Genomic DNA, 21768 nt, shown 5'->3' on the forward strand with positions numbered 1-21768 from the left:
ACCTTAACATGTAACAACAAATAACAAATTTTCCTTAAAAGAAACTAATAACAAATTTTGGAATCACATATTAGCAAAATTAACATGTAACAACTTATCAATATTTCAATTCCAAACAAGAAAGATTTCCTCATAGTTTAAATACCGTCTTCTTAATTCTATTTAAATACATCAAACTGCAACCCCTCTGTGCACCTGATTTTCTCATAGTTTTGACCTTCCCCGTTTTACCTTTTGCTTCATACCAAAAAAATAAAAAAACCTTCTCCTTTTCTTATACTTGATTTGAATATCTTGATTTTAACCTCCCACTTTTCCGTACCAAAAAAACTTCCCCTTTTTCAATACTTGTGTTTCAATAGCAAAAAACTTCCCCTTTTTCTATACTTGTGTTTCAATAGCTTTCTTGTCAATGGAGGTAAATTGGGGAAATTTAGAAGCACTTCCTCTAAGTTTGATTTTTGACAAATTGGTAGAACGTATAGATCACATTTATTTCAGTGTGGTCTGTAAAAATTGGTATTCCATTGCAAAGGGTAATTATCAAAACCGGCAAATAAAAAATAATGTATTGCCGATGTTAATGATTCCCACAAAAAGAAAGTGTAGAACAAAGAGAAGTTTATATGGGATTTCATCCAAAACAATTTATAAGTTGCAACTTCATGTGCCTTATAACAAGAGGTTTTGTGGCTCCAGTCATGGTTGGCTAGCAAAGGTGGAGTACTCCAAAGTTACAATTATAACTCTACTAAATCCTTTCAAAAATGTTTCCATCCCTCTACCACCTATCTACATGTTGGATATACTCAGGAGAAGAAAAAATTATGAATGTAATGTGCACAAGGTTATTTTATCGGCTAATCCTACAACTATGCCACACGATTACGTTGTTGTAGCAATCTATAGTATGCGTAACTGTCTTGCTTTCATAAAAGCCGGACAAAAGGTTTGGACTTATATTGATCAAGACTATTATCGCTTCAGTGATGTTATTTTCTATAAAGGTCTAGTCTATGCCGTGGGAGAATGGAGTAACATTGTCTCTTTCGATTTGTGTTACTTGAAAGATAAGAAGGTCATTCCAAATGTTGTTTCTTCTAAGGGGGGTGATTATGCTGATCGGGTTTATCTTGTGAAATCATTGGAGGGAGAATTGTGGCTTGTGAGAAAATTTATTGGTTTTCCGGACGATGACGATGAAAATAGTATCTTGTCTAGTAGTGGTACCGAAAGATTTGAAGTATATAAGTTGGAATTGGATCTTCAAAGTGGTAAGCTTATGCAAATGTTAAAACTTGATAGTTTGGGAGACAATGTTCTATTTGTGGGTGATAGTGATTCCGTATCGATGTCTGCCTTATATTTCTCTAATTACCTGCAAAAGGATTCAATATATTACACCGATGATTTTTACGACGATGAGCCGGATCCTTATCCTAATGGACCATTTGATATGAAAATTTATGATGTTAAAGATGGAAGCTTTAGTCAGCATTGCCCTTACCAAAATTGGTTTGCACGGATGCCACCTGCACTATGGGTACTTCCACCTTTTCACCGGGATTGACAACTTCAAATTAATTGAAGTATGTTACTTTGTTTTGTTTTAGTCTCAGTTTTTGTCTTCTCAAGTTTGTTTATTTAATGGAGTCTAAAAAAGTATGTTACAATGTTTTGCTTAATTTCTTCAATTGTTTACTTTATATGTTATGACATTTGAACTTCTCTCAAGAGTATTATTTTACTTGTCAAACCAATTATGATTTCTATTACAATGCTTTGTTTCATCCAAATAAATTATGAAAATCAACCTTGTCAATGTGATTGCTTTCTCTGTAAGTCATAAGAATGGATTATTTTAACACAAATTCCAATTGAGTGAATTTCCTTGCACTAGCAAGCAGGAGCTCTATCAGCTGCTACCATATATAAATCCTATGTTTCCTTGTGAACTGTCAACCAAATTTGATTGATACAAAGTCCATCCATTAGTAAACCTTTTAGGAAAGAAATACACCACAGCTAGTGGTACTGAAAATGTAATATAAAAACCAAACAAAACATGATCATAACATAGAGAAACACCACAATGATAATAATTTTAAAAAAATAAATGAATTGAATGTATTCACATGTGTCGTTGTTGTATCGATGACCGACACCAATGTGTATTGGACATCAAACACTTTGATCAAAAGTGACTGTGCTACGAAGATTGCAAAACAAAATAAATAAAAATAAGCAAATTATATTTGTTAGTTAGTTATATTACTATCTCTTATTTGGTTCACACTTCCCCTATAATTTGTTAGTTAGTTCCCCCTTTCCTTCCTTCATTTTCCTACTGAATGCTCATTTTAGATACCTTTTACAAGTGTTGTTAAATAGTGGCTATAGCACTATAATGTAATATATTTTGAACAAACCATTATTGTTCCGTTATAGGATATTTAGTACAAAATGTTGTCAAATGGCGATGCTATATTACTGTCGTATATCGAAATTTGAATAGACCGTTATTTTCAGCAATATGTAATTGCCGACATTACTTTTTACACTTTTATTAACTGTGTTCACAATCAAGCCAAGGGAGAAAATTTTAACAAGCACAGCCTTAACAACAATTGATCCAAAAAACACAAACCGATCAAGAAAAAACATCAGAGAAACAAAATGACTTCAATACCAAGCTACTTTCAGTAAAATGAACAATTAAGGAAAGAGATCATTTAAAAACAAGGTACACTGAATTAAACAATATAATGTTGTTAGTCTAACCATGCTCGTAAGCTTCATCTTCACGATCCATTGATTGTAAGCTTTTCTATTGATCGTAAGCCTTCATTGATGATAACAAGAACATTTTGATACATGAAGATCACCTTCATTTTGAAAAGGGTTAAATATGTTTTTGGTCCCTACATTTTGTCCCCCTTTGAAGAATAGTCCTTACATTTCAATAAATGTTTTTAAAATCCCCACATTTTTACTTTGTTAGTACAAATAGTAGCTGCGTCAATTTATACCTAATCCCCAAACGGAATGGTGACGTGGCAAAAAAAAATTTATAACTTTTTAATGGGTTGGGCTAACAAAATGGGTCAAATAAGACCCGGCCCATGGATCCAAATTTCCCCTCCTTCCTTCTTTTGCGATCTCTCTTGTTTCCCAAAAACTCTTACTCTTCTCTCTTCTAAACCCTTCCCTTCTCTTCCTCCCTCCTCTACTTCCACCATTTTCTTCTCTCTTCTCTCTAATCCTTCTATTCACTTCCTCCCTCTCTTCTCTCTTTGTTCTTTCTAACAACAATAACAAAGACAAATTCATTAACCCTACACCACCACAATCAAACATTTATCAATGTTTATTTTTGTTTCATTTCATTCATAATCATATAAAGAGCATCACGGTTGTTGTTACTAGATCAAATTTTGAATATCATGCTTTGTCAATTTGGTACTGAATATTTGGGGGAAATCATGGAGGAAGGAAGGGAACGAGTGTACTAAAAGAGAGAAAGTGAGGGAGACAAAACGATGATGATGATAATTAATATGGGTTAACCCAATTTTTTATTTCTGATTTTTTTTTTATGATACGAAGATGATGTTGAATTGGTTAACCCAGATTTGGTTTATGAACAACCTATGAAGATGATGTTGCTTTATGAATGTTTGTTGTTGATGTGTTGTTATCGTTGTTGTGTTGTTGTTGCTGTGTTGTTGTTCTTGTGTTGATTATCAAGATGAACATGAGAGAAATATATGAAGAAGATGAAGAATTTGTTGTTGTGTTGTTCTTGTTGCTTTGTTGTGTTATTATTGCTGTTCTTGTATTCTTGTTCTTTATTCTAAAATGAAATTGTTGCTGTGTTGTTTTTTTTAAAAAGCTGCTGAAAAATTCTTATTTCAATTGTATTTTGTTGTTAATCAATTAATTTAACTACACATTAACACTAATCATTTCAATAAATCTGATTTTTGGCTATATCATAATAAATTGGGGCCCACTCCCACTGCCACGTCAGCTTCTCGTTAACAATTTAACAGCGAGGACTATTTTTACCAACGGAGTTAAAATGTGGGGATTTTAAAAATATTTATTGAAATGTAGGGACTATTCTTCAAAGGGGGTAAAATGTAGGGACCAAAAACATATTTAACCCTTTTGAAAATGCACATGCAAGTTGCCATCTTTCACATATTCTTCAACAATTGTGATCTCTAACCATACCCTCGATGCCAATTTGATAGAACAACTTGATGAAATTAACTGAATTTGGGAATCAAGGTTTTGGAAAAAATTGAAAGGATTGAGAGGGTAAGAATGATGAGAAATCAAAAACTTTATTCAATGATTAACTAACCGATTACAACAAAGTAACAAACTTAATGTGTACACCATGCATTGGTTATATTTCACTAACTCACTTGCTTATGTAGCAAGCTTATGACTAACTATTCCAGACTGGGCAGACCCAATCCATATGTTTATACAATTTTAACAATAAAATAAAGGCTTAATTAATGATTTGGTCCCTTAAGTTATTTGTTGGTTACATTTTGGTCCCATAAGTTATTAACGTTACAATTTGGTCCCATAAGTTATTAACGTTACAATTTGGTCCCTTAAGTTATTTGTTGGTTTCGTTTTGGTCCCAAACTACTCCCTTAACTCTAATAACTTATGGGACCAAAACGAAACCAACAAATAACTTAAGGGACCAAATTGTAACGTTAATAACTTATGGGACCAAATTGTAACGTTAATAACTTATGGGACCAAAATGTAACCAACAAATAACTTAAGGGACCAAATCATTAATTAAGCCTAAAATAAATAAATAATATGTAATTTTTTATTCATAAGGATAATATGTTTCTCTAGACTAATATATAGGAGTATAATTGATTACTTCATCTTAAATCTTAACTACTAATTTTAGAGTTTTGATTAGTTTTCAATTTTAATATTCTAATAGTTTTAATATATTGTGGATATCACCTTATGTATCTTGTTTCATTTGATTAATTTGTATGATTTTCTTCATCTATGTAAGTTTAAACTTTATTTAAGCTAATTAATTATTTAATTTAATGACTTTCATATAATATTTTTTTTCAATTTAAATTATTTTCTATTATTTTTAATTTATTTATCTAATGAAATAATATCATTTGAATTTCGGCAAGTCATTATGTCAGCTCAGTTGGTAGGGACAATGCATAATATATGCAAGGTCCGGGGTTCGAACTAGTAGTTATATTCAATCTCCCATTTTAAAAGACACCCAACAATTAAGTCATTCTTTTTGTTTCAGGTAAGTAATCTAATGTCACGTTGTCAAATTAGATAATCAAAGTTATGAGTTGATCAATATTTCTCAATTGAGATCAAAATTGCGCAATTAAAAATAGAGTATTAGAATTGCAATTTTATTAAAATAGGAGATCAATCAATCAATCATACAATTAAACATCTAAAAAAAATGAAGTGTTTCTTTTTCAGCAAAAAACAAAAAATTTATTGGCTTAACCGTACTTTTTGAAGGTGAGAAAAACACAAGAAGGGGGGGTTGAATTGTGTTTTGAAAAATTCTTCGTTTCTCCTAAAAACTGAACACACTGATCAGAAGCTAAGTGAGACAGCTTCTGAAGTGATAATCAGAATCTAAATGTAGCGGAATAAAACAGAGAGAGAGAGAGAAGAAGAACGACACAAAGCAATTATACTGGTTCCTTCCACAATCCGGAAGTAGTCCAGTCCCCCTTGCACTTCCAAGGAGATTTCACTAAGAGTAATATCTGATTACAATTGCTCAAGTACACAAGCAAGAGACTTCCTTTGCTCAAGCACACAAGCAAGAGACTTCCTTTGCTCAAAAACACAATCAAGAGACTTCCTGTTCAAGCACAACTGCAAGAGACTTCCTAACTAAACAAAATTACACAGAAAATTGTTTAAGGTTGAACACTTGATATACAATCAGAGGTGCTCACAATACAAATCAGATACAGACTCAAAGGACTTAAGAATTTCTAAGATATGACTTTGAGACACAGAAATTCTAAGTGAATGCAGAACAATTTCAGCAGAGGTTTGGCACTTGTAAAAATATTGAGAGTCTGCCGTTCAGCATTACCAAATCTCTAAGTCTTCACTCCTTTATATAGAGGTGTGAAAGAGACGTTGTGAAATTGCCAGCACACCAAAAAGTCGTTGTTGAAGCTTGATCTTTCACCTTTGATCTTTTTCCTGATTTAGTTGTTGTCCTATGAAGAACCAATTTGAAATCCATTCCTTATCCAAAGGAACATCTATGCAGGCGAAGCCGTGTTCTGGAGCTGTTTTCTTGTCTTGTAGCGTGGACACAAAACAGAGTAGTGGAGAACGTGGTTGTACAATTCATACAAATGTCAACGCTTTCGTCCAAATTGCAAGCACATGCCTTCAAACACCTTTGAAATGACCGTTGCAAAATTCCACTAATCCTTTGTTGTGTTTTCGAATCCAATAGACAGCTTTTGCAGTGATGATTCTTCAATCCTTGAATCTTTGCAAATCCAGTTGATATTCAGCTTCTGGTGAAATGGCTTCTGATGAGGCAGCTTCTGATGATGCAGCTTCTGATGAAATGGCTTCTGGACCTCTTGTCTTCAGGAGCACTATTCTTCAGGAGCACTATTCTTACTTCAGAAGCGACTTAACTTCAGGAGCGCTTTTTCTCTTCAGTTAGCAAGTTGCCTTCAGGAGCGTCCAAGCTTCAAATTTTGTTGTTTCCTTTGCTCTTTATTTGCTCATTTAGAACCAATGATGATGTAACTTTTTAATTATGGTCCTGTACACTTGAACAAATATTAGCTAGTCCAATTTACAATTTTTAATACCTTGTTATCATCAAAACTCTTTAAGGTTCATTGTTAAACACATTTTGTTCCAACAATCTCCCCCTTTTTGATGATGACAAACAAAAGTATTTAAAAATTGATCAATTGTTGTTAATCTAATTAACAAGTTGACTTTGGGGTCCTGAGGTTTGTAAGCTCAGAATCTGAGGTTTGTAAGCTCAAACTCCCCCTGAGTCTGATAGTCTTTAAGGTGAGGTTTGTAAGCTCCCCCTAAGTTCTATCCAGGTTAATTAAATTCATTTTACGCATAATAAAATTATCAGAGCTTAAAAAATTGAATCATTGAAAGAATTAACTTATAGATAAGAAGAATGGTTCAATTAATTTTACTTGAATTTTGATACTCCTTCTTTCGTTCATAGCTTATACCAATAAGGTAAAAAAAATGATAGAAGTTTTTCAAAAAATTTCAAATATCATTAATGGGGCTCAGAGCCTTTAAATACTTGTCACATATACTCCCCCTTTTGTCATTATCAAAAAAAAATTGAAATAAAAGTAAATAAGCATAAGAGACAAAAAGATGTGAGAAAAACTCAAACATGAAGAGAGTATAATAAGTAAATAACTAGACTATCCAGGCAATCAGAATCAGAATTAGTTAAGCATTCAGAAGCAATAAACATTAAAGCAAGACAATTTCAGAAGCAGATACTAAGAACTTAAAACAAACAACAAACAAAAGATAACACTAAGGTGTGCAACTAAGGGTTGGTTTGTTGTTGTTTCTTCATCTTCTCCATTTCTTCAATTTTCTTCTGCAACTGTTCTTCAAGAAATTGTTGCCTCTGGAGAAGAGTCAGTTCCCTTTCTCTAGCCTCTTGTTGCTGCTTTGCCATCTGTTGTCTCAGAAGCTTAAACATCCTTGCGTCTCTGGTCAAGTAGTCCATTTCTGAGAAGAATGGCTTGTTTGCCAGGAGCAGTGTAGGACTTCTAACTCTGAGACTTTCCTTCAGATGCTTCATTAATTTTCTGACAGAAGCGTCCTTGCTTCTGATGCACTTGTCTTTTACATCTTCAATAAACTCAGCAGCTCGATTCTGAAGTGATACCCAGGAGTCTTCATATGCATTAGTGAGATCAATTGTCCTTCTTTGATCCACCAGATTATGCATTTGAGAAAGAATAGTGAGTAGCTCAGCATTAATATATCCAGATTCCAGGGTGTTTAGGGGTGATTGTTCAAGAATTTCAAGATCAGAATCACTAAGTTCAAGGTCTTGAACAGGGCTAGAAACTGGAATGGTGATGTGTTGAGTTGGGGTTGAGGTTGATGGCTGGTCATAAGCAATGTGTGCGGTAGAGGTTAAGTCTTGGACATTGACTTGAGAATTGTCAATATCCATGGGAGTTGGTTCTGGTTGTTGATAGTCAGTTTCAGTTGGTGGTGAAATTGTTGTTTGATTGTTGAGTTGGGGGTCAATGGTTGCTATTGGTGATTGAGGGGGTGTTGTGGGTTTATGTGGTTCAGGTGTTTGTTGATGGGGGCTTTCTGAAACAACATTTTCAGAAGCAGCTGCTTCTGGAGTTGTTTCAGAGGCTTTTTCTGAGGTAGACACAACTTTGGGTAGCTCACCTAAGTAATGGAGAGCAAGATTGTCTAAAACAGAAGTGTCTTCTGTAGGTTCAGGTGCAGGTGGTTGTGATGAAGAGGATGAGATGGGGGTAGAGGTAACTGGAATCTGAATTACCTTGACTGAAGAGCCAGCTACTGACATGGTAGCATCTGATGCTTTTAGAACAGCTTCTGAGGTTCCAACTTTCTTCAAAGCTTGAACTGCCACTTCCTTGACTTCTACAGATTTATCCTTGAAGAACTCATCACAATGTTCAAGGCCTGAGGCTTTAAGCTTTTCATCCATATCCCTTCTCTTCTGAGCTTCCCTTTCCTGCAGTTCAGCTAGCATCTGAGCAGCTTCTTCATCAGCCTTCTTCTTCATGTCAGAAGTAACTTCCACCATTGGAGTGAAGATAGGCCCAGATGCTTTCTTAGATATGATAGGTTCTGATCTGCCTTGACTTCTTTTTATAGGAATAGAAGCAGCACCAACTTTTTGCCTCTTTCCTTTATACTTTGCAGCATCAGATTCTGAAGCATCAGCTTCTGAAGTTCTAAGATTTTCGTTCTGATCCATCTGTCCTTGCTCTACATTATCAGCACCAGCAAATTCCTTCAAAGTTTTTTCTTCTCGCCAATTTGCTAGATAATCATCAGAACGTTCCTTAGCCATCCTCTTCATGGCTGGATTCACTTCAACCATAAAACTTTTCATATCAAGAGGAGCCTTCTTCCTTTTCAGCTTGGGCTCAGCCTCTTCTTTTTCCAGCTCATCCAGAGCTTCTTCCATCTTTTCTTTGTGGAAAACAGTTTCAGTTTTCCCTTTCTTCCTTTTAGCAACCTTCTGTTGCTTGCCCTTATCAGTAGCAGTTACTGATGCAGTAGCTCCCTTGACTTTCTTTCCTTTTCTAGGAGCAGCTTTCTCCTGAGGGCTAGCATCTTCCTCCAGGACGTACTCAGCTACTGATTTGGCTTAGATTTCAGGATTGCTTTCCTTAAAGATGGAAGGAAAGTCCCTGATAATCTCAGTTTCTTTTGTGGTCAACTCCAACCATTTTTCATCTTGAGGGGCGTTCTTGAACTGACCCATGGAGTGCAAGGTTCTGCTGCTGATAGTCTTCTTAGCAGTAGAAACTTCAAAGCATCTATCAGAAGCACTCCTTGTCTTTTTCAAGAAATCCAGCACCCTTCCTTGATAAAAGATCTCAGAAAGCAATCTTCCATAGGGTACTTGTTTTCTTCCTCTAATAGTGCTTTCATTTATAGCCCAGCAGAGATGATCCATTACATATCTTGGGAAGTTTATCTTTTCCAGAATAGCCATGAAGTAAATTGCTAGCTTCTGTTGGTTGTTGGGTTGATCAGACCCTCCTACTCTTTGAAAGAAGCAATCATTACTGAATTTCACCAACATCCTGTTGTGAATCTCCATTGCAGAAGGCTTGGCATCTTTCTTCCCACCCAGAAGAGTGTTGTAGTAACCTTGTAGCAGGACATCTTCCTTCTTGACTATTTCTTGAAATCTTCCCTCTGCATTCATTCTACATGGTTTAGCTATAACATCTTCAGTGATGGTTATAGGAATGCCCATCACTGCAGACCTTATTTCTAAGCTATCAAATGATGTAGGATTCATATCCATGGTCATTTTCCCTTTCTTTGACCCAGCTTGTTTGCTTACGACTTTTGCAGGCTTTTCATTGTACACTTCAGCTCTTAACCAAAAGTCCTTGACCAAGTTCACATACGTTGGCCCATTTAGCATCTTGAAATACTCAGACAGCTTCTGAGTTTCTATCAGTCCTTCCATTTTCACTTCGTACTTCTTGAGTGAAGCAAAGTCCACTGGTGATTCTATTTGAACTATTAAGGATTTCCATGGAATATCCATAGTCTTCTCTTTGTAGACGGACCCAAATTCTGGTGCGCTTTGCATGTTTGAAGTAGATTCTGAAACTTTTGAGCTTGATGATGCCATTTGATGATGTTTGAAGAAGATTTGAAGAAGATAAAGATTTTAGGGTTCTAGGGTTGAGAGAATGCGCTTACTTGGGGGTAGTGTGTGAATTGGGGGCAAAGTGACAAAGTGTTAAAAGTAAAACGATTGCAATTCAAAAAAGACAAACAAACATAACATTAATGACAAAATTGGGGGCGCGTGAAAAGTACTTTCAAAGCTATTAAATCATCATTGCCCTTTTAGTTATACACCAACACATACAGGCCACGTCAGAAGCTCACAGAGTAACTACCAAGTTAGTGGGCCAGAAGTTACCATAAAAAGTAACTCCCAACGTTTCCACTAACTCTACTATTCAGAAGCATAAAATCCAGCTTCTGGACTTCAGATGCTGACGTCATTATCAGAAGCGAGTTTTCCTCAGAACCTCAATAAAGAGCTTCTGATGGACTACTGCTTCTGAACTAACTTCAGAACCTAAAATCCTATTCAGGAGCAAGCAAGCATTTAATCAGACACAAAGTGCATGTTCAAATTTTTCTTTATAAAATCAAATCTTTCAACAGTTAAAGGCTTAGTAAATATATCAGCCCATTGATTTTCAGTATCAATGAATTGTATATCTAAAATTCCTTTTTGAACATAATCTCTGATAAAATGGTGTTTGATTTCAATGTGCTTAGCTCTTGAATGCAAAATTGGATTTTTAGACAAACAAATAGCAGCAGTATTATCACAATAAATGGGAATACTGTTAGCAGTTATCTGATAGTCTTCCAACTGATGTTTCATCCAAAGTAGTTGTGTACAACAACTTGCAGCTGAAATGTATTCTGCTTCTGCTGTAGACATAGCAATAGTTGTTTGTCTTTTGCTAGCCCAGGATATAAGATTATCACCCAGAAATTGACAATTGTCACTGGTTGACTTTCTTTCAATCCTATCACCAGCATAATCAGCATCACAGAATCCAATTAGCTTATAATCTAAGGATTTCCTATAGAGGAGTCCAAGATTAGTTGTTCCCTTCAAATACCTGAAGATTCTCTTGACAGCAGTCATATGAGATTCTCTAGGATCTGATTGGAATCTTGCACACAAGCATACACTGAATAAAATATCTGGCCTAGATGCAGTAAGGTATAACAAAGAACCAATCATACCTCTATACAGCTTCTGGTCAACTTTAGCTCCTTCATCTTCTTTGCTTAAGGTGCACGTAGGGTGCATTGGAGTGTTCATCACTTTACAATCTTCAAGCTTGAACTTCTTTAGAAGCTCCTTTGTGTACTTTGATTGATGAACATAAACTCCATCTTTGCATTGATTGATTTGAATGCCAAGGAAGAACTTCAGCTCTCCCGTCATGCTCATTTCAAATTCATCCTGCATCAACTTAGAAAATTCCTTGCAAAGAGATGCATTAGTAGAACCAAATATTATATCATCAACATATATTTGCACAACAAGAATATCTTTCCCAAGGGTCCTTCTGAAGAGTGTTGTATCAACCTGTCCTCTTTTAAAATCATTCTTGATTAAGAAATTACTTAGTCTATCATACCAAGCTCTGGGAGCTTGTTTCAAGCCATATAGTGATTTCTTCAGTTTAAAAACATGGTCAGGATATTTAATATCCTCAAATCCAGGAGGTTGCTTGACATACACTTCTTCTTCTATGACACCATTGAGAAATGCACTCTTGACATCCATTTGTTATAATATTATGCCATGATTAACTGCATAGGAAAGAAGTAACCTGATTGCTTCCAATCTTGCAACTGGAGCAAACGTTTCAGTGTAATCAATGCCTTCTTGTTGACTATACCCTTGTGCAACAAGTCTGGCTTTGTTTCTTGTTACTTCTCCTTGCTCATTCAGCTTGTTTATGAATACCCATTTTGTTCCAATAATGTTCTTGTGCTGAGGTTTGGGTACCAGATCCCACACATCATTTCTTTGAAATTGATTCAACTCTTCTTGCATAGCTAGGATCCATCCATCATCTGAAAGTGCTTCATCAACTGTTGTAGGTTCAATCATTGAGATTAGTCTAATCATTGACTCTTCTTGTCTGAAATGTGATCTTGTTATTCTTGGACTATCTTTGTTTCCAATGATTAGCTCCTCAGGATGTGAAGACTTGTGTTTGAATGTGTTTCTGGGAGGATCTGCTTGATGTGAGCCATCTTGTGCTTCATCAGAAGCAGTTTCATCTTGCGCTTCTGATGTGGGTTCAGCTTCTGGACTATCTTCAGATTCAGCTATCTAATCAGGTTCTGGAGTAGCTTCAGGAACCTGTATCTCTGCAAAACTTTCATCTTGCTTTGAAGTTTTATCTTCAAGCTCCTTGTCATCAAATTTAACGTGCATAGATTCTTCAACACAGAGTGTCTCTGAATTATACACTTTGTATGCCTTTGACCTTTCAGAGTAACCTAAGAAGATTCCTCTTTGGGCCTTGGCATCAAATTTCTTTAGGTAGAGCTTGTTGTTCAGAATGTAACATGTACATCCAAATTGATGAAAGTAAGAGATATTGGGTTTTCTTCCTTTAAAGAGTTCATATGCTGTTTTCTCCAAAATAGGTCTAATATAGATCCTGTTTTGAACATAACATGTTGTATTCACTGCTTCTGCCCAAAAATGTTTAGCCAAGTTGTTTTCATGGATCATGGTTCTGGCCATTTCTTGTAAAGTTCTATTCTTTCTCTCTACAACCCCATTTTGTTGTGGAGTTTTAGGAGAAGAGAATTCATGGATAATTCCATGTTTTTCACAAAAAGCTTCAAATGGCTCATTTTCAAATTCTCCACCATGATCACTTCTGATTTTCAAAATCTTTGACTCTTTTTCAGTTTGAATTTGTGTGCAGAAGTTACTGAATACCTCATATGCATGATCCTTACTTTTCAGGAATTTCACCCAAGTCCATCTGCTGTAATCATCAACAATGACTAATCCATATTTACTTCCATATAAGGATGCAGTACTCACTGGTCCAAATAAATCAATATGGAGTAATTCTAAAGGTCTTGAGGTTGAAAAAATGTCTTTGGTTTTAAAAGATGATTTCACAATTTTCCATCTCTGACATGCACCACAGATAGGGCTGGCAATGAACCGAACCAACTCGAACATAGTTCGGAATTCGACTCGACAATTAACTCGTTGAACTTGGTTCATGAACCAAACGAGCTGAACTTGAGTTAAAAGTTAAGTCCGTTAAATAAATGAGCCGAACTTGAGCTATATGTAGTTCGACTCGATTGGTTCATGAGTTGGCTCGATTATATATATATATATATATATATATATATATATATATATATATATATATATATATATATATATATATAGTTTAAAAGTGAAAGAGTATGTTCTCAATTTAAATGGTTGAATTTTATTGGATTTTGTCTCTCTTATATACACTAATTTGTTGGTTTGTGGTATGTTCTACTAATAATTTCAAGTATTTTCTAATTAAATAATAAATTACACACCAACATAAAAAAGAAATATGTCAAACAACTAACAATAATAAAAAAAATGATGAAAAAAGGCTCCACATTGAAAATTAACAACATATGCATTGTAGTAGTCTAAGATTTTACATAAGTTAAAATAGTCCCACATCGGTGGGTTAAAACAATAGAGATAAGATAAGCTATATAAAAAGACGGAAGTGTGTGTGCTTCATTGTATTAACCACTCAACAGTAGCATTTGTTAAGCGCTATTTTATCTTTGAGTGGCAAGTTTATGATTTGTTGTTTTTATATTCAGCACAAATTTGTGCGTTATAGCTTTTAATTTATTTTAATATATACCCTTCAAAAAAATTGAAAGCTAAAAAAAATGATTTGAAATGACGAACTGAACCTAACGAGCCGAGCCGAGTTGTTCGTTAATTTTAAACGAGCCGAACTCGAGCTTAAAAAAAGGTTCGTATCGAACTCGAGTCGAGTTTCGAGCCGAACTAATTCTTATCGAGTTGAGTCGAGCTCAGACGAGTTCGACTCGACTCGACTCATTTCCAGCCCTAACCACAGAGTGCATCTGAATGATAGTCAATGTCTGGTAGCCCTTTCACAAGTTGTAACTTACTAAGCTTAGAGATTAACCTCCAGTTAGCATGTCCCAACCTTCTGTGCCACATCCATTTCTTATCATTCACTGATAGTAGGCAAATCACCTTCTGATCAGCCAGTTCAGAAAAATTGATTTTATAGACATTGTCAACTCTCTTTCCCTTGAACACAAAGGATTTGACTTCCTTGTTGATTACTGTACAGTTGGGTTTCTCAAAAAGCACATCATAACCATTATCACAAAATTGACTAATGCTCAAAAGGTTATGTTCAAGACCATCTACCAACCATACATTATTAATTGAGGTAGAGGAATTACCAATAGTTCCTGTACCTATGATCTTGCCTGACTGGTTGCCTCCAAACTTCACATTTCCTCCTTCTTTCATTGTTAGGCTGAGGAACATGGACTTGTCTCCTGTCATCTGTCTTGAGCAACCGCTGTCTAGGTACCATGATCTTTGCTTTGGCACTGCTCTTAGACATACCTGCATCATTGACATTTTTAGATTTAGGTACCCATTGTCCTATGGGTCCTGGAAGGTTAGTACTTAAGGCTTTACTCTTCACTTCTTGTACCTTGTGTTGTGAGTTGGGTTGCTTCTGATTAACCATCACCTTAGGTTTTGGTACTTCAGAAGCAGTAACTGTCTTCTTCTGAAACTTAGACTTCAGAACCTCAGATTTTGGTTTCACCAGACTCTGAGGAATAGGTTCTGATCTTTTCAGGATCCTAACCTTTGAAGTCTTGGAATCAGATTTGATCATAGCCTTTGACTTAGAATTCTTTGGCTTTGAAGTAATCTTAGCCTTAGAACTAGAAGCTTCAGGTTTTGATTGAGCAACATTTTCCAACTCAGCACCTTCTGGTACAAAGAAGGTTTTCAGACCTTCCTTGATGCATTCACAACAAGATTTTAGATTGGTTTTCTCAAGTTTCACTTCTGGAAAACCAATTCCTCTGCCATTGTTCTTGTAAATGCTATAAATCATAGAAGCCACTCTGCTTCTGTCAATGCCAAAGCTTTCAGATCCAATAGAGTTGATTTTTGCTGTTTCACCAAATCAGCATATTTTTCTTTTAAATCCTTCAACTCATTGGTTCTTACTTCAAAATGTGTAAGAAGTTCTTTAAGTGACTCAACAAGTTCATCTCTGGGAATTTTGGAATATACCTCGTTTTCATCTTCTGAGTCTGAATCTGATCCAGCTTCTGAAGTTGTTGTTGCTACCAACCCAACAACTACCTTTGCATCTTCATCAGCTTCCTCTTTATCAGATCCAGATTCACTTCCCAACTCATCCCAGGTTGCCATTAAACTCTGCTTAATCTGCTTCTTGAATTTGCTTGGTTTGAATGTAGACCTCTTTGACTTGTCCTTTGACTTTTCTCTTTGAAGATCAGGGCATTCAGCAATGAAGTGTCCAGGCTTCTTACAGTTGAAGCATCCCTTCTGATCTTCTTTCCTTGAGCTTCTGGAGTTACCCCTTCTGGCGAGAAACTTTCTGTTCTTCTTGGCCAGATACTGAAGTCTGTTTGAGAGCATGGCCATTTCAGCAGCATCTGGTTCAGAATCTGAACTTGACTGTTCTTCCTCTTCAGATTCAACCACTTTGAGAGCTTTTGATGACTTGCCTTTGGATGGAAGAGCTATTGATTTACTCTTCTTAGTAGACTCATGTTCATTAAGACTTAACTCATGAACTTTGAGAGAACTAACAAGATCTTCGACACTTAAAGTGTTTAAATCTTTAGCTTCCTCAATGGCAGTCACCTTTGGTCTCCATCTGGCAGGTAAGCTTCTGAGTATCTTGCTTACATGATCAGAAGCAACATAGCTCTTCTTCAGAATCTGTAGTCCAGAGACTAAGGTTTGAAACCTTGAGTACATCTCCTCAATAGTTTCGTCATCCTTCATCTTGAATAACTCGTACTGATGTACAAGCATGAGAGCTTTAGCTTCTTTGACCTTCTTGCTGCCTTCGTAGTTTGAACAGAGAGAAGCAAACATAGCTTTGGCAGTGGATTTGTCACCCATCTTCATGTACTCTGCTTTGGGTATGGCAGTGACAAGAGCTCCTCTGATAATATGATGCTTCTTGTAGAGTTTCTTCAACTCAGGAGTATGTTTCTTTCTATCCACAGCAGTTCATTCTTCATCAAGGACTAAATCACCAACACCATCTTCCAGAATATCCCGTAATTCTTCATCTAGGCTCATGATGTAACTGTAAAAGTTGGTCTTCCACCAAGAAAATTCTTTAGCATCTCCATTGAATTTTGGAATCTTTCCAACACTGGATTTCTTACTATCACTATAATCATGTGAGACACTTTTATAGCTAGTATCATCAGAACCAGGAGGAGGAGTAGTCATGTTTTTCTCAGATCTTTGACTGTTGCACGGTTAAGTGTTTCACAACAGACCAAGGCTCTAGATACCAATTGAATGTGAGAAAAACACAAGAAGGGGGGGTTGAATTGTGTTTTGAAAAATTCTTCGTTTCTCCTAAAAACTGAACACACTGATCAGAAGCTAAGTGAGACAGCTTCTGAAGTGATAATCAGAATCTAAATGCAGCGGAATAAAACAGAGAGAGAGAGAAGAAGAACAACACAAAGCAATTATACTGGTTCCTTCCACAATCCGGAAGTAGTCCAGTCCCCCTTGCACTTCCAAGGAGATTTCACTAAGAGTAATATCTGATTACAATTGCTCAAGCACACAAGCAATAGACTTCCTTTGCTCAAGCACACAAGCAAGAGACTTCCTTTGCTCAAAAACACAATCAAGAGACTTCCTGCTCAAGCACAACTGCAAGAGACTTCCTAACTAAACAAAATTACACAGAAAATTGTTTAAGGTTGAACACTTGATATACAATCAGAGGTGCTCACAATACAAATCAGATACAGACTCAAAGGACTTAAGAATTTCTAAGATATGACTTTGAGACACAGAAATTCTAAGTGAATGCAGAACAATTTCAGCAGAGGTTTGGCATTTGTAAAAATATTGAGAGTCTGTCGTTCAGCATTACCAAATCTCTAAGTCTTCACTCCTTTATATAGAGGTGTGAAAGAGACGTTGTGAAATTGCCAGCACACCAAAAAGTCGTTGTTGAAGCTTGATCTTTCACCTTTGATCTTTTGCCTGATTTGGTTGTTGTCCTATGAAGAACCAATTTGAAATCCATTCCTTATCCAAAGGAACATATATGCAGGCGAAGCCGTATTCTGGAGCTGTTTTCTTGTCTTGTAGCGTGGACACAAAACAGAGTAGTGGAGAACGTGGTTGTACAATTCGTACAAATGTCAACGCTTTCGTCCAAATTGCAAACACATGCCTTCAAACACTTTTGAAATGACCGTTGCAAAATTCCACTAATCCTTTGTTGTGTTTTCGAATCCAATAGACAGCTTTTGCAGTGATGATTATTCAATCCTTGAATCTTTGCAAATCCAGTTGATATTCAGCTTCTGGTGAAATGGCTTCTGATGAGGCAGCTTCTGATGATGCAGCTTCTGATGATGCAGCTTCTGATGAAATGGCTTCTGGACCTCTTGTCTTCAGGAGCACTATTCTTCAGGAGCACTATTCTTACTTCAGAAGCGACTTAACTTCAGGAGCGCTTTTTCTCTTCAGTTAGCAAGTTGCCTTCAGGAGCGTCCAAGCTTCAAATTTTGTTGTTTCCTTTGCTCTTTATTTGCTCATTCAGAACCAATGATGATGTAACTTTTTAATTATGGTCTTGTACACTTGAACAAATATTAGCTAGTCCAATTTACAATTTTTAATACCTTGTTATCATCAAAACTCTTTAAGGTTCATTGTTAAACACATTTTGTTCCAACACTTTTGACCCCCTATGTTTGCCACCGTAGCAATTTTGGCCCCTTAACAAAATCAATGCAATTTTGACCTTCTAATTTTCCCAACTATGTTGAGAAGTCGCCACGTGTCCCAAAAAAAAGGGTCATAATCACAACTTTTTTGTAAAAATAAGGGGTTAAAAGAGCATATTTCTCTAAACATGGCAAAATTAGAGGGTCAAAATTGCATTTTTTTTTTGGTTAGAGGGTAAAAATTGCTACCATGACAAAATAGGGTGCCAAAAGTGCATTTAAACCAAAATTATTTAAGGCAAGACAGACTTCAGAAATCAGAAAGCGGGAAAAAAACTGGTTTTCTCTCTTTCTCTCTCTTCTCTCCGTTCCGTCTCGCCGTCTCGCCGACCTCAACGTCTGTCGCAAAACACTGGTTCTCTCTCTCTCTCTCTCTCTCTTCTCTTCTCTTCTCTCTCCTCACTTTCTACAATGGCGCGCTGTAGGTCCACCCACCGGAGCAACTGCTCCCACCGTCCGTTGCCGAATTTCAAGATCCATTTCCCGATCAGGTTTGTCAACTTTTCTTTTGATAGGGTTTGAAAAACTGATAAAGTTTTACCTTTTTTGCAAACCGTTATTCTTCGATTTCGGATGGAACAATTTAGAAAATTCTTTTCTTTTAGTTTTGGAAAATTCTTATCAATTTTTCACCCTTTTTGCAAATTGTTAATATCTGATTGTTTGTATTTTCTAAACTTTTGCATCGATTAAAATTTTATCGGTGTCAGTGTTGTGTCTGCGTCGTGTCCATTAGGGTCAGCGTCGTGTTGATGTTAGTGTTGTGTACACTGCCACAAATGGTTACATTCAATTTTGTCAATTATATTGGTGCCATTCGATTTTGTCATCTTATGAAATTATACTGGTGCCGATGTGTCAATATCGTGTCTGGTGTCTGTGCTTCATTAGCAAAGCGTGACTTGTGTCGATGTCCTGCACCGACACAGATACATTCAATTTGGTCACTTTTTGAAATTATACTGGTGTCGACATCTCAGTGTCGTGTCCAGTGTCTATGTGAATGCTTCATAATGCAAAACTCTTCTAATATTGTGCAATTGGATCAATTCATTCCACAAGAATTTATCATGTACCTTTCTAAAGCATTCTCAATTAGATCAAAACCTCTTTGTCCGTGTCTGTGACTGTGCTTCATAGCAAAGGCATGGCATGTGTCCGACACTGACACACACAATTATACTGTTGTTGGTGGACATTCAATTTGTTCGCTTTCTGAAAATTATATTGGTGCTAATGTGTCAATGTTGTGTCTGTGACTGCTTCATAGCAACGGCATGACATGTGTCCGCACTGACACACACATATATACTGGTGCTGGTGGGTACATTCAATTTGGTCGCTTTATGAAAATTATATTGGTGCTAATGTGTCAATGTCGTGTCTGTGACTGTGCTTTGCAGCAAAGGCGTGACATGTGTCCGACACTGACACACAATTATACTGGTGCTGGTGGGTACATTCAATTTGGTCGTTTTTTGAAAATTATATTGGTGCTAATGTGCCAATGTCGTGTCTGGTGCTAACGTACCAATGTCATGTCTTGTGTCTGTGTCTGTGATTGTGCTTCATACCAAAGGCGCGACTTGTGTCAGACATTGACACGCCCAATTATACTGGTGCCGGTGGTTGCATTCAATTTTGTCATTTTCTGAAATTATATTGGTGCCGATGTGTCAATGTCGTGTACGGTGTCAGTGTCTGTGACCGTGCTTCACAGCAAAAGTGTGACTCGTGTCCAGTGTCTATGTCAATGCTTCATAGTTCAAGTTCAAAGACTCTTCTAATATTGTGCAGGTGGATCAATTCATCCCACAAGAATTTATCATGTATCTTTCTAAAGCATTGTTCAACAACAGAATTATCCCTTGGAGATCTGCAATATCCACCATTATCTCTGGAGTTTCTTTATCTGTTAGTAACTCAAAGCTTTCTGTCAGTTTCTCCATGCTAGAGTTCACTGTTCTAAAGGCTTTCCAATTGCAAAATTCATCCTCCTAGAACTAGTATTGTCAAGGAAGTCTCTTGGATTCCTCCTACTATGCATTGGATAAAAGCAAACTGTGATGGTGCAGCTACTTATGGAGCCACTTCTTGTGGTGGAATCTTTAGAAACTATAATGGTCAATTCTTAGGTTATTTTGCTGAAGGCTTAGGTGTTGGACACTCTTTAATTGCTGAACTGTGTGGGATAATGAGAACTTTATAGATTGCTAAACAAAGGAATTACACGCACTTTTGGTTGGAGTCTGACTCAAAGATAGCAATACTTGGTTTCAAATCTGTAGAAATAGTGCCTTGGCAGATAATAAATAGATGGTTCAATTGTATGGAGTACACTTCCAGCATTAACTTATAGTGTCTCATATTTACAGAGAAGGAAATGTTTGTACTGATAGATTAGAAAACATAGATCTATCCTTAGCCTCTTTTCAGTACTTTTATACTTTGCATATGGAAATTAGAGAAGCTTATGTTCACAATAGACTAGGGTTCCCCGCCACATTTGTAAATACGTGTCCGGTTGTTCGGACAGTTTTTTGTGGCGGTGGAAGAGCGACAACTCTATTGATCAAGTAAATAAAGTAGAGATTAATGCTTTGAGAAGTCAAGTTCATGGTCTAAATGATCTCGCTGCTATGACTGGAACAAGAGATGTTGTAGACGAAGCAACAATTGCAAAGACAATAGAGATTAGAGGCAAATAATCATATTGATTAGTATGTTTTTTATTTGTAACTCTTGTTATGTAATTACATAATAGTTTATAATTTTGTTTTATATTTTTTTGTTTATTTCACACAATTTTATAATAAGTTATATATAAACCTATCGATACTTTGAATTACTTCTTTTATTATATGGTGGGAACTTTGATGTTGCTTATTGACAATTTATGTAGATTTTCCTACAATTTTATCTACGGAATAATTTATGTAGATTTTTCTGTGTCAATTGTTGTGATAGTAATTGTGAGTATGTTTGCAAGAATTAAAGAGAGTGTGATACTCAAGGAACCAAAATGATGGTTTATTATGATTTTTGAGACTCGAACCCGACCAATACTATCCACACATATTGAAAAGTAGTGTTGGACCCCAATTATCAGTGTCCACCTGCTCGTTGTGTCTTTTTTTTTTAAAATGGTCATGTCGGTTTTTAGCCGGGACATGGGTGCTTGTCTACCCCTATTACATGGGGATTCATTTCCGCATGAAAATTGTATAGCGTAGTGATATTTTGACAACCATTTTGGTATAACTTTTGAGACAACTTTGTTGTACTCTCTTCTCATTAGTCAAAAACGATGGAGAGAGAAAAAGGGAGAGAGAGAATAAAAAC

The 21768-nt window shown here is 36.1% G+C and overlaps 1 protein-coding gene and 1 long non-coding RNA gene across 2 annotated transcripts; both read left to right on the forward strand.

Moving 5' to 3' along the window:
- The first annotated feature begins 412 nt into the window (after window positions 1-412).
- On the forward strand, window positions 413-1570 carry LOC146938212 (putative F-box protein At5g55150). The gene has a single exon (XM_085757822.1). The coding sequence runs from the start codon at window positions 413-415 to the stop codon at window positions 1568-1570; it is 1158 nt and encodes a 385-aa protein (XP_085613948.1).
- Window positions 1571-18702: 17132 nt separating this feature from the next.
- On the forward strand, window positions 18703-21310 carry LOC146938213 (uncharacterized). Its single transcript, XR_015031139.1, has 2 exons — window positions 18703-18917; window positions 20224-21310. It is a non-coding gene; the product is annotated as an uncharacterized LOC146938213 (long non-coding RNA).
- The last annotated feature ends 458 nt before the right edge of the window (window positions 21311-21768 follow it).

This window comes from Medicago sativa, chromosome 3 (assembly GCF_051527215.1).
Source record: "Medicago sativa cultivar Bolivia chromosome 3, Bolivia_mono, whole genome shotgun sequence".
Classification (NCBI taxonomy): Eukaryota; Viridiplantae; Streptophyta; class Magnoliopsida; order Fabales; family Fabaceae; genus Medicago; species Medicago sativa.

What these genes read in the sequence shown, in the direction of transcription:
- LOC146938212 (XM_085757822.1), top strand. Translation starts at nt 413, where the DNA reads ATGGAGGTAAATTGGGGAAATTTAGAAGCACTTCCTCTAAGTTTGATT.